The 13,103-nt window shown below is 40.1% G+C and overlaps 1 protein-coding gene across 1 annotated transcript; it reads right to left on the bottom strand.

Annotated features, from left to right (window-relative positions):
- Window positions 1-428: 428 nt before the first annotated feature.
- LOC130559805 (protein EFR3 homolog B-like) lies at window positions 429-11,594 on the bottom strand. The gene is made up of 6 exons (XM_057343083.1): window positions 11,259-11,594; window positions 4,075-4,151; window positions 3,627-3,754; window positions 3,013-3,163; window positions 758-879; window positions 429-594 (listed from the first exon to the last, which is right to left on the bottom strand). Exons 1-6 carry the CDS (start codon window positions 11,263-11,265, stop codon window positions 429-431), a joined length of 651 nt encoding a protein of 216 aa, XP_057199066.1. The 5' UTR covers window positions 11,266-11,594.
- Window positions 11,595-13,103: the final 1,509 nt, after the last annotated feature.

The raw sequence follows: 13,103 nt of genomic DNA, 5'->3' as shown, positions 1-13,103 counted from the left end.
TTAGACTCTATCAACAGTATGACAGAAAGTCAAGTCTCATTTCAGACTGTTAACTTTTACCAAAACTGTCTAAATGCTAAACGTCATGCTTAACCATTCACCCCTGTTACCCAAGTCATTGTTTTATTACTACAAACTCAATAACACTCCTTCAAAGCTTCTTAAAAGAACCAGTTCTTTTCTACTTTTTCATAGTCTAAACAACATTTTTCTACAACATAACCTTGGTAAAACAGAACGTTAAAGGTTCTTTATTTAGTTAGTTTGATTTTGAAGTTTAAGCATAAGTGTGTGATAAAAAAATGACTCTATTATTTTAAGAGTTTGTAAAGTGGCACACACAAACACATTTAACCCAACCCCCTCTGGGCTTATGAGTCAGAAGCAACACCTTGACAGGACTCCTGGGACGGACAGGGCTGCTATTATCAGCGCGTGTTAGACCTTTCTATGCCTTCTTCCTGTTGTAGGTTGAATAAGAGAGATGGCACAATTTTGTCCATGTGCTGGGGGTCCCAAATATTTGCTTGGAGCTCATCATTAACAGTTTTTCTCACCACCCCTTGCAGGCCTCTGATACCTGCCATGCGAATCCTTACATACAACAAAACATTACTTCATTTTTTTATTTCATATAAAAACACAACTGCTGGAATACAAAAACATTCATTTATATGAATATGTAAAAAAAAAAGCATGCAATAAAAAGCACGATGACACACAATCTGGAAGACGTTACAGTTGCAATGCAACTCACTTTGTGCGGATGTCTGGATCTTCGTAACCTGAGTGGCACATTTCACTAAAGCGCGAGACAAAGAAATCGTAGCTACGATGGTATGATGGTGTGTCCTCCTCGATGTTTGCAAACTTCACAAACTTAAAGAAAAGAGAAAAAAACTGTATGAATAAACATTACGTTAAGTCTAAGCATCTAGAAAATGGATGCAAGAAATGAACATTAAATTGTTTAAAAAAAATAACAACAGTATCTTCTATGTTTTATAATCACAGTACCAATGAAAATTTATGTTTTAAAATAATATAAAATCATTTACAAAACAGATGTTGTGGATGAGAATAATACGCAGAAATTTCTGATTTTAATTCCAACCTGAGAAAACAAAAATCTGACCAATATGAGTCAACATTTTTTCCAGTACATTGAATGCCTAGAATGAGGAGGACACTGCACAAACTACTGACACAGTTTACATCCTGTATTTATTATGTTAAACTGTATGTACTTATCTGGTTAAGATATACATTACAGTGCTACAGATTAGTATCTTCCTGATTGGGATATCTAAAGATTTATCCAGCCATTAAAGTTATACAACTATTGCGGACAGTACAGTACAGAGCACAATACCAAAACAATACCTAAAAATAAAAAAACTCTCAAAGGGCGAGATGAAAACTCTGCATAACCCATAAATTCTGTAAACATGCACACAGCCACGTTTATAGAAAATAGGCTTTAAGCTCTGCCCCATCTGGCCTAGATAAGAGAAAACTAATCTCGCTTTAATCTTTAAGCTCTTATATTTCAGAACCATCACATGTGAGTGTTGGTGAACCCTGGAAGATGATATTCATGCAAGAAACAGCTGAAGTTTCGATTTTGGCTAAAATGAATCTTTGTGTTCAATTTTTGGGAACGTATAATGAAGTCAAACATGCTTGGGGGTTAAAGGTCAGATGAGGGGAAAGGTTTGAGGTTATGAAGCGGATACTGTTAAAAAAGCGTTCAAAACTAAACACATGATATGCTAAATATGCAATCACAGGAAAAAATAAGAGACCATTTCCAAATGATTTGCAGTTTTTTCTGAATTTACTATTTTCAGGTACGTGTTTGGGTAAAGTGATCATTTTTGTTTCATTCTGTGGACTACTTATACAATATTTCTACCAAATTTCAAATAAAAATATTGTTTTTAATTGCAGATTTATTTGCAGAAAATGAAGAAACAGGTCAAAACAACAGAAAAGATGCTCTATACTTTTTCAGACCTCGAATACTGCAAAGAAAACAAGTGTATATTCACTTTTAAGCACTGGATGGCCACAATACATCTAGCAATGATTAAATGAAAATTTGGAATGGACTCTTAATTTTCTGTGGCTGTAATAGTAATAAACTATAGTAGAATACATTATATAAACAAGAAGCTGAATATAATGCTATAACATATTCTAGTAATAGTTGTAAAAGTATAGACAAGCACATTAAAGAAAATGACAGAAAAAAACAACAATACTTTCATAGCAATAGGGAGTCTGCAAATGAAATGGCTATTTCAATTTAAGGTTTATTCATTTCCTATCTTTACTTGTAGGTTTGAAACATCTTTTCTGATTTGGAATAGTTCGATAGATACAGAATGTTACTGAATACGTTTCTAAAGGTTAGATTCGATTTCACTGGGTTTTCATAGGGTCTTATTGTGTTTTAAAATGGAAATGTTTTTTTTTAATGAAAAGTTTCATCATCAAAATATGTTTTACATACAATTTACTTCTTTAAAGAACTTTGAACTTGAATTAGAACTAAATTAAACTGAGAGTCCAATCATTTTAGAAGACATGACACTGTGGGGACTTTATTGGCAAGTAAGGCTTTATTTTTAATAGAGTTTAGATGATCTTGACAGAGGCGAGGCCAAATTTTGAAAGCTCTTCTACCTTTTCTACTTTTTTTTTGCTTACACAGTAAACAGTATTAAAAACATTTATTTATTAAGCAATCATGTTGCTAATTGTAAGTCTGTGAAATATCAATATAGTCCATAATTGTATTTGACTAAATACACTTGTATTTGACTTCACTACACTGTGTGTAGTGAAGTAAAGAATACACTTCACTTACCGAGTTAGTGCCCAGGATCTGTAAATTGGGTTTGTGGTCTGTGAAATATCAATATAGTCCATAATTGTATTTGACTAAATACACTTGTATTTGACTTCACTATACTTTGTGTAGTGAAGTAAAGAATACACTTCACTTACCGAGTTAGTGCCCAGGATCTGTAAATTGGGTTTGTCTGCCTCCAGTAGCTTGCGCACCATAGTGAGGAAGCTCTCCACAAAAAGATTTATACTCTGACAGTGACAGGCCATCAGAAGCTGGTCCAAGGCCTCCATAGCCATACAAACATACCTGTGAGCCACACAAAAACAATACTTGCCCACTAATCGCCTGATTGTATTCCAGAAACTATTTTCTTTTATATATATTAGCTTACCCCTGATTAAACAGAACACAAAGAACAAACACCAACAAAGAAACGGCAAAAATAAAAAAAGAAAGAGATCTTTGAAACACTTCCCTTATTGAGACAATGTTACTGTCAGGATGAACAGGGTGCTTAAACCAAGTGTTGTTGGTGCAGTTTTTAAGAAATTAACCTACAAACATTTGATTTACAGTTGACTCTGCACATTAAACTGGGATTGATGCATTCATCAAAAAATGCACACTTCACCCCTAAGTGCACTCTAAATCTTACAAATATAATTTCTCAGAAACTCTATCATATCTTGTTACATAATCAATGCCGTATTAAGTGTCCTTGATGTTGACCCCCTTGGTAAATGAAAATATTATTTCTTCCTGATTTTACCCATATCTGTGGCGAGCCACATCTCTGGACAGTCTCTCTGACAGGTAGGCACCGATACGATCTAGTTTCTCGGGAGCAGACAAGGCATAAAAAGTAAGTTTCTCCATGTTTGCCTTCACCAGACCATCCTTGAAAGAGAAAGCCAGGAAAAAAACAAACAAAGATGAGCTTCCAAAAAAGAACTTTCCATATCACAGTTTTCCCTTTGTTCTGAGTGTAAGAAAGATCCAAAATTCAACAGAAAACAGATAAGACAGATAGAGTCAATCACTGTTCTATGTTATACATTTTCCAGATCAAATAGAAAACACGTGCAGTGCATCTGCTCTTAGCAGCGTGGCTTTAAAACTAATACACGTCTCTAAATCAGTGCATTGATCACTTATAACCACTAGAAATCTCAACTCAGCACTCTTTATATAACCTGACTCTGAGAATGAGGTCTAACCTCAGGGTCTTCTGGAAAGATGTTATCCACCAGCCTCTTATAACGGGGTCTCAGAGCCCCACAGCACCCGCAAACACCTGAAGCAAAAATAAGAGTGAATCAGAGCTGCGGTCACATGAAAGAAACATGACCACACACACATAATCTGTTTGAAGGATAAGTAACATTTGGTGAGCATCATCAGAGCTCATCTTTTTCTCATGTCTAGGTTATAGGGCCCTATTGATCAAGGGCCTGTGTAATTATACTTAATGTGAGGTTTATTTATTACATCCACACATTAAACAAATTAGACTTGCATGCTGTAATCTAGTTAGTGAGGCCAGTCGATCTGGGGGAAAGGCATTAATCTGTATTTAGAAGACGTCTGGAGCTTGGTGTGCTGGTTAAATGGATTCGAAAATAATCTGTTGAAAGCATTTAGAATTGTTTTGGTTTCACGCTGGCAACTGGAAGTGCATAAAAGATCTTATGAAGGTTTATAAAAGCACACATTGTAAGTCACAGAAAGAAATGGTAAAAATTGAAGACACTTCAGTTGTAAAAAATTATAATATGTGTTTTTATTATTCAAAAACATATCCACGGCATGACTCTAAAAATCCCTTTGTTGTTAAAATTCTTAGATATGCAAGATAAACTCAATTACGTATCTCCATTATTTTACTCATACAATGATGCCAAAATTTTGATTAAAATCGCTGAACTGTTAATATTTTCATAAACTATCTGACTTAGGCCTAATTTTCAAAAATGTTTTGCTGTATCCCATCTTTTGTGTGCAACCGTGTTATCCCATATTTTTTCCACTACAAAAAAGGTATATTCCTTAAAATTGTGACAAACAAGAAGTAACATCAGTTAGACTCTATCAACAGTATGACAGAAAGTCAAGTCTCATTTCAGACTGTTAACTTTTACCAAAACTGTCTAAATGCTAAACGTCATGCTTAACCATTCACCCCTGTTACCCAAGTCATTGTTTTATTACTACAAACTCAATAACACTCCTTCAAAGCTTCTTAAAAGAACCAGTTCTTTTCTACTTTTTCATAGTCTAAACAACATTTTTCTACAACATAACCTTGGTAAAACAGAACGTTAAAGGTTCTTTATTTAGTTAGTTTGATTTTGAAGTTTAAGCATAAGTGTGTGATAAAAAAATGACTCTATTATTTTAAGAGTTTGTAAAGTGGCACACACAAACACATTTAACCCAACCCCCTCTGGGCTTATGAGTCAGAAGCAACACCTTGACAGGACTCCTGGGACGGACAGGGCTGCTATTATCATTACCATAGTGAAGGAGCATCGTCATTGTGAAGAATAAACAAACAGAGCAGGTGGAGTTATCAGACAGCAACCATCACAAGTTAAACTGGGTTTTCATTCTGGTCATTAAACAGCATATAAAGGCAAAAGTATAGTCCGGCCGTATGACGTCATTTTCATCAGGAGGGTCCACGGTCGTCTGCACACCCTGTCCGCGTGCAGCCCCTCTTTTTGAGGCCGCGCCTACAACAGCGCATGCATGAAAAAATGTTGAATCAGCAAAGTCCACTCGGTGACGTACTGCGCATGTGTCGAACTCGTCTTTCGCGTTTATGCACGAGACGGACACGGAAAGTCAATTATACCCGGCCCTTAAGTATAATATGACCAAATAGAATTGAACAGAAATCAATTATTAATTATGTCTAAAATTACACTGTACTTTTTCAAATTAAACAGAAAATACACATGAATTTCACATGTTTTTACATGTGTTTCGCATGTGATCACATGTGTTTTTTGCACATGTTAAATGTGTGTTTTTTGGAACATTTTTGCGTGAATTCCCTTGTGAAACACATAGGATAACATGTAAAAACCTATGGGATGACATGCAACATGTGGTGACATGTGAAGAACATGTGACCACATGTGGTGACATGTGAAGAACATGTGACCACATGTGGAGACATAACACCACGTCACACATGTCATCCCATGGGTTTTACATACTATCCCATGGGTTTCACACCAAAATGTTCCAACAACAAACATTTCACACGTGATCACATGTGTTTTTTGCACATGTGAATTTTGTGTGTCTTTTCCGAAAGGGTTATTATGTCGGTATACTGTGAGTTTAATGAGTCAAGCCCTGCTGTCGAACTATCTACAGTCACGCTTTACTAAGATCGTGATCGCAACTACGTTGAGATCGGACGGATGGAAGCGGAGCTGTGAGTCACACGTCGGCCCACCTGCCAGTGTTTTGACACATCAGCGTGACACCCTCTATGCCTGAAGCACTAGAAGCAAGAGGCTTGAGTGAAAAAACACACTTAACAGTTGACGCTGGATATTTCCACCCACACTGCAGTGAATTCTCGCTCGCCCTATTTCTCACTCCCAGAGTGTTTCACAGTCAGGAAAAAATCACTAATGACTTTAATGTGTAATCACTATAAAACTGATAAGTAAACAAACAATTATGGACTTTCACTGTCCAGTGGTTCTGCATGTGTGTGTCTGCTCAGCAAAAATACTTTTTTATTTAATAGGTTTTGACCTTTGACCTATGTTTTGCTTTTTGAAAATGAAGCACAAAAAGATCAAAATCATTTAGCACAACAAATGTACCAATCCTTCAACAATGAATCAAAATATAAACAACAAATTCATACACTGAGTTCCTTTCAAGAGCTTCAGGAACTGTTTTACCAGACCACACAATGTTATAGTGTTTTATAAAAGGCAGCTTGGGCTTTCTATCTCTCTGACAGGGTGGTAAATATTACCTTCTCTCTTTCCTCTCGTTTACACTCTCAATAATTTCTTTTATGGCTGTATACCAACCTCATTTATTCACCTTTCAGGTTTTGGAGACTGACTGTCCCCAGGGGCGAAAACTCCTGCTTTCAACATTATTACTTTTGCTCAGGTTGTAAGTCAATCTTGCCATAGCATTTAAGTTACTGGCAGATGTGTATTTTAAGTTGAGGTAATAAGATGTTAACAGATAATTGTAAAACGTTAGGCTCATAAGGCACAAACTCAATACAGTCAGTAATTTAAATCTGGACAGCACCATCTACACTCCATAGTAAGTGCGCACTTTACTACCAAAAACACATTTATACGGTATGCAACTTGAATACACTCCAACACAATGACTACAGTTGGCACTGAAACAAGAAGGATCAGGTCATAATAAAGACGTTATGCTCGGATGTGCTAATGTGGTAAATATGATATCAGCAAAACTGAAGGGAATCCTAGAAGACATTTAGCTTTAATATGACTTTGTCAGTGCAATTACATAGCATACAACCCCATGCATGTGAATAAATCAAACTTCAGTCTGTGGCAGTCAGTGCACGGAAAAAATCTATCTTTCCAGTGCACAAAGAGCAGACTCCGGGCACCTCGCTCTCACTTGTTTTGACGCAGTCACTCTAAATACAGTTCCCTTGAATTATTAGAGCCTCTTGAAATGGCAGCTAAATGTAGAACTGCAACCATCACAGATGCCATATCCCTTTAGAATGGCCAAAACAGGGCACGATATCAAAGCCGCTCAGTTTTTACAGCGGTTTCATAGCGAGAAACACATGGAGTTTACAGTGGCAGATGCACACAAGGGGAAATTGTTTTTCCACAGGAACAAAATACAATAAGCCAACAGGTAATAAACTTCCACGGAACGGGTACAGAACTAGTATCACAAAATACAACTAGACCAGACAACAAACCCTGGGTAAAGGGAGAACATATAGTGTCCGGTTGATGAGGTGCAGGTGAAAGTCATTAGCATACGGGTGAGCGGGAACAATCGGCCGGAGGAGTGCAGGTGCAAGGCATTATGGGGGATGAAGTTTGTGAGTTATTACAGTACTCCTCCTCCCGCAGGCGCATCCTCACGCCACAACGAACCAACCGGGGAGGGGGGGTGGGGGTTCAGGAGGTGGGTGAGGCATAGCCAAAGGGTAGTCCATAGGGCTGGGATGGTGAAGATAGAGTAGGATCCAGGGGTGAGTCCAGTGCAGGAGGAGCAGGGTGATGACCCAGAGACCAGCCAGGAGGAGGAGGTCCCAGGGAGGAGTTGAAGGAGGGAGGAGCCACGGTGGAAAGCAGACAGATGTAACCCTGGGGACGAGCGAAGGAGACGATGACGGTGGAGTCCAGGGTGGAGCCACGCAGACGGAGAGCCTGGGCGACACCGACGGTCCGGAGGGCTGAGGCGAAACCGATGGCTCAGGCGACAGAGGAGAAGGTGTGGCCAAGGCAGACCGCGGCAGAGCCAGAGCGAGTGAGGATGTAGGTGGAGCTCGAGGGAAGGAGGAGCCTGACGAAGACAGAGGGGCGGATAGACGGAGCGTAGTTGGATAGGACCCCCGAGGTGGCTGATGGTCGACGACTGACCAAGGCTGAGCCGGAGGGACGAGGGAGCCTGGTGGAGCTAGAGGGAGGACGGGTATGAGCCGAGGTGTAGCCGTTGGGTCGGAGGACCGAGGTGGAGTCTGGGTCTCGGAGGCCAGGGGAGGAGACATGGGATCTTCAGGTGTAGTTGACGGCTGGAGATCCACAGGCTCAACCAACCCAACGGCGCTGACATGCTGAGGGTGAGCTGAGGGATTTCCAGCTGTCAACACCTCCAGAGCTGGACAGCTGGAAGACGAAGGCAGAAGAGGCAGAGGGAGGGAGGGTGGGAGCTTGGGGACTGGCGAGGGAGAGTTGGCTGTAGAGGAAGGGCTGGGCGGGACCAGCAGGGGCACGGACAGGCTGGGTGGGACCAGCGGGGGCACGGACAGGCTGGGCGGGACCAGCGGGGGAATGGACAGGCTGGGCGGACAGCGGGGGCATGGACAGGCTGGGCGGGACCAGCGGGGAAGGGAGCAGCCAAAAGTCAGTTTCATCTTTCCAGTCTAGGAGTTCAGAGCCTGTCTGCAGCTCACCCTCGGGAGTGTGGACGGGACTTCCCTCGAAGCCCTCAAAGTCCACCAGAACTCCCACGGCGGCAGACGATGTTACCGGCTCACGAACCTGGTCAGATGCACCTCGGAGCTCCGGCCCCAGGACGAATGCTGGCTCAGTCGCTGTGTCTTTTGCCGGCTTCTGTGTCGCTGTGGTTTCTGCGTCTCCATCTGCAATGACGTCCGACGAGTGCTCCGTGATGAGGGGTGGTGGCTGACTGGTCTCTCTGATTCAGGGCGGGATCCAGGGGGTTTGGAACACTAGACTGTGGAGGTTGGAGGCACGCATTCCGGGTGGGCCGAAACAACCCCGCCATTTACGGCCAGGACCGGATGACTACTGTACCCGCACTCACCCCGATGCAGAATTCACACCCCGCAGCCTGGAGGACTAGGTTAATGAAGTCCTCCAGGGGGTACTCATCCGCGTTGGGAAGCATAATGAGGGCGAGTAGCTCATCATCCAGTCCCAACAAAAATAAATGGTTACATGCGGGGTCGTTCCAACTCACCAGCGAGCACGCCTCGAAAAAGTCCTCCGCATACCTCTCCAGAGACACGCCGTCCTGGCAGAGCTGCAGTAACTGGTTCTCTGGAGAGGTGAAGTCGTCCAGGTCCGAATAGGGGTCAGTGAAGGGTTCTAGGGTGGTTAAGGGGTCCGGTGATGAATATGGTGTTGCCATCACGTTGTTTAGGTCTGGTCTTCTGTAACCGTTCACAGATAATAGACGATGCCACAGGGGTAAAGTAAAAGGTGAAAGGTTTCAATATTCAAAAGGTGAACTCAGGAACAAAAATAGGGTAATCCAAAAACAGGGAAACATCCAAGGGAAACAGTACAATCGACAAACATCCACGGGAACAAAGTACAATAATTCAACAGGTAATAAACGTCCACGGACCAGGGGGTACAGAACTAGTATCACAAAATACAACTAGACCAGACAACAAACACTGGGTAAAGGGAAAACATAAAGTGTCCGGTTGATGAGGTGCAAGTGAAAGTCATTAGCATTCGGGTGAGCGGGAACAATCAATATGACCGGAGGAGTGCAGGTGCAAGGCATTATGGGGGATGTAGTTCGTGAGTTGTTACAACGTGCACAAATTGCACATTTACCATTTTAAATCGTTTGCACAATATATATGAGAATTTTTGCTTCAATTGATGCACACATTCTAAAATCATGGCTGGGACATCCTCGGATCTTTGCTGGAATAACATGGATCATAAGGTTTTGCTCAAACTTGTGGGGTCTATGCAAACTCAGGTGCTGCTGTCATTAAAGCAAAATGTGTGACATAACAAATACCAACAAATTCTACTAAAATGGATTACTTTCAATTTAACTTTCGTTCAAATGGTGATGCTGTTGATGAAATTTAAAATTGTTAAAATGCAAAACAGAAGTATTTCCACGTCTGGTCTCACACACACTTGTAGTTCACTATTTAGAATGTACTAAGTAATATAAAAAGTGTAATCTTTTTAGAAAAGGGGACACTTAATGTCTAATTAGCATTTTTTCATTCTAGCATGATGCACAGCATGATAAAAATATTTAACAAGTATTTATTAAATGATTTGTCACTGCTGATGACCTAACCTCTGAGAACTCTTGTAATGAAAAAGAAGCATGACAGCAGCATAACAATCTATCAATGTGGATAGTTGTGGCATGTTTCAATGAGTGAAAAACTGTTGGAAATGCAATCGATTCCATTTTTATAAGCTCTAGATCAAGTCGCTTGTTCTCTGAGGTATCCACGCTGTGAGGATTCAAAGTCACAGAGTGACTGCCTGCAGCTCGCTCAAAACATCCTTAACCATGCGTGCTGGTAGCTCTCACACTGGGCAAAATCATATGAATAAAGCAGGAGAAGTACATGTTTATGTAAATACCCTTAGAAACAGTTACAGGAATGACTGTATTCTCATTGCAGTATAGATCTGTAGATCAATGTGTGTTTGAATATTGGGTGCAAATATACATGAGTAGCATGAGCCTAAATCAATGATGCACAGAATACAATACGGCTGAAATAAATACAGCAGATCTGAAATACCGCATGCAATCTGTTGCTTCAGAATCCTTGTGCTGTCAATGCCATAATCTCTCATGATGCACATCAATTCTGTATACCCTAATACAGGCAGGAAATCTTTACCATACATATGCACATAATACACACACACACAAACGCATACACAAATTCTCTTACCGTACATTGATGGAAAACCTGATGAAATTGTCTATTCTTTGCCTGAAGCCTTTTTCTCTGTCACATAGCCAGAGAGAGACACACACACACACTCACAGACACTCAATCACACACATGCACGCTCGCATACGGAGCATGTGACTAGGCTCCAATGACCTTGGATTTTCTAAACAGCACGGCACAGCTTTCTCTATCAGGAACAATGCTGGTTTAACACACAGGTGCACACACACAACAGACACACAAATACACACTCACACTCGTGCAGCCCCTCCTCAGCAAAAATGAACACATGCACACACCTCCTGACCATTCAACAATGAGAGAGGGAGAGGGGAGGAGATGAGGAGGGCGTTAGATGGATGGAGAGTGAGAAGACACACGATAAGAGGGGGAGAGAATCAATAGGTGCAGCCATCCATCAGTCAGCTAGGAGACCGCCTCCCACTGGCAACTCTCGCTAGATGTAGATACAGTACATGTATGGTATTTGATTGTTGCCTATTATCTATTCTGTAGCCAACAATTCAACTTCATTTTTGCAAGCCATAAAATAAGTAATTCAACAACATTCTTAACAAACATTTTGTCAAAGCTTGGAATATTATATTTGATTTACAAACACAAGAAAAATTGTGTACATTAAGGGGGAAATTCCATTCGCGTCTAGCGAACATTTATAATTATTGACAGGCAAACATTTACATTACTTGCCCAAAATGAAATATAAAATGTTCGGTAAAACGCTAGAAACTAAGTTAAGTTTTATAATTATTTAATAATTATTCTATTTTAACCATTTGAGGGAAAATTCAGATCAGGAGAGTGTTCTGTGCGTGTTTCTGACCTGATGGAAGAAACCTTGCGTCTGATCCCTGGCATGTGATACGGCTCACTAATAATCTGGCTAAGTTTTAGTTTTACATACAAAACTGTGTGAACTTTTCATGAAAACACAAAGATGATCATACTTACAGTATGTTAGAATTGTTGCAGGTACTAAATGTTTCTTAAAGTATTTCAAATGTAAAATCACAGTCCATTTGTTTATACACTGAAATCCATGTTATGTATTTCTTTGCAGAATGTACATATAGTCTCTATACACTCTAAAGATGCTTGGTTGTTCAGACAGAAAATGTTGATTTATAAAGTATCCTGTTGAAGATACTTAAATATTTTTAAATACATAGATGTTTACCTTCCCCAGTATTGTTGCACTGTAGGAATAGTGGTTTAAGCAAGGGAAGTTTGTATAGTGCATTGTATTGCATACTTGCACACAGCAGGTTTTTAAGAATCCTACTGATCCCCTTGATCCTACGCTAGGTTGTTTCAACCCAAAATGCTTGGTTGTCAGAAAAAGCATTATGTACTGTACAAATTTTACCCAACAATATTTTAAAAACAACCTAGTATTTTTTCTGTATGCATCCAGTACAGTGTGTGCATGTTTTGTGTATGCATCCAGAACATTAATTTCTGTTTTAAAACAATCAAAATTCTTGGATCATGTAGAGACTCAAAGTACAGATATTTTAGTTAACTACTAATCTGAAACATTTAAATAAAACTCATGTGTTATATATTATGGTAGGCCTATAGGGGAACAGGTAAACAGATTTTATATAACCTACAAAAATACTTACCACCTCCAACCTGATGATCCAAAAGAACACTACAGTCCATGCGTAATCTTCTTGGACTTCTTGGAAATTAAGGAAACTTGGCAGAGGCATCTCCTTAGGTATTTTTTTGCCAAAATCACTTATCAGGAAAAAATAACTCTTCAGGGTTGTTCCAAGCACCCTTTGTCCCTTTAGGAAAGCACGTGAGTCCTGGACT

This window comes from Triplophysa rosa, linkage group LG10 (genome assembly GCF_024868665.1).
Source record: "Triplophysa rosa linkage group LG10, Trosa_1v2, whole genome shotgun sequence".
In the NCBI taxonomy this organism is placed as follows: Eukaryota; Metazoa; Chordata; class Actinopteri; order Cypriniformes; family Nemacheilidae; genus Triplophysa; species Triplophysa rosa.
This window is presented reverse-complemented; position numbering and strand designations above follow the sequence as displayed.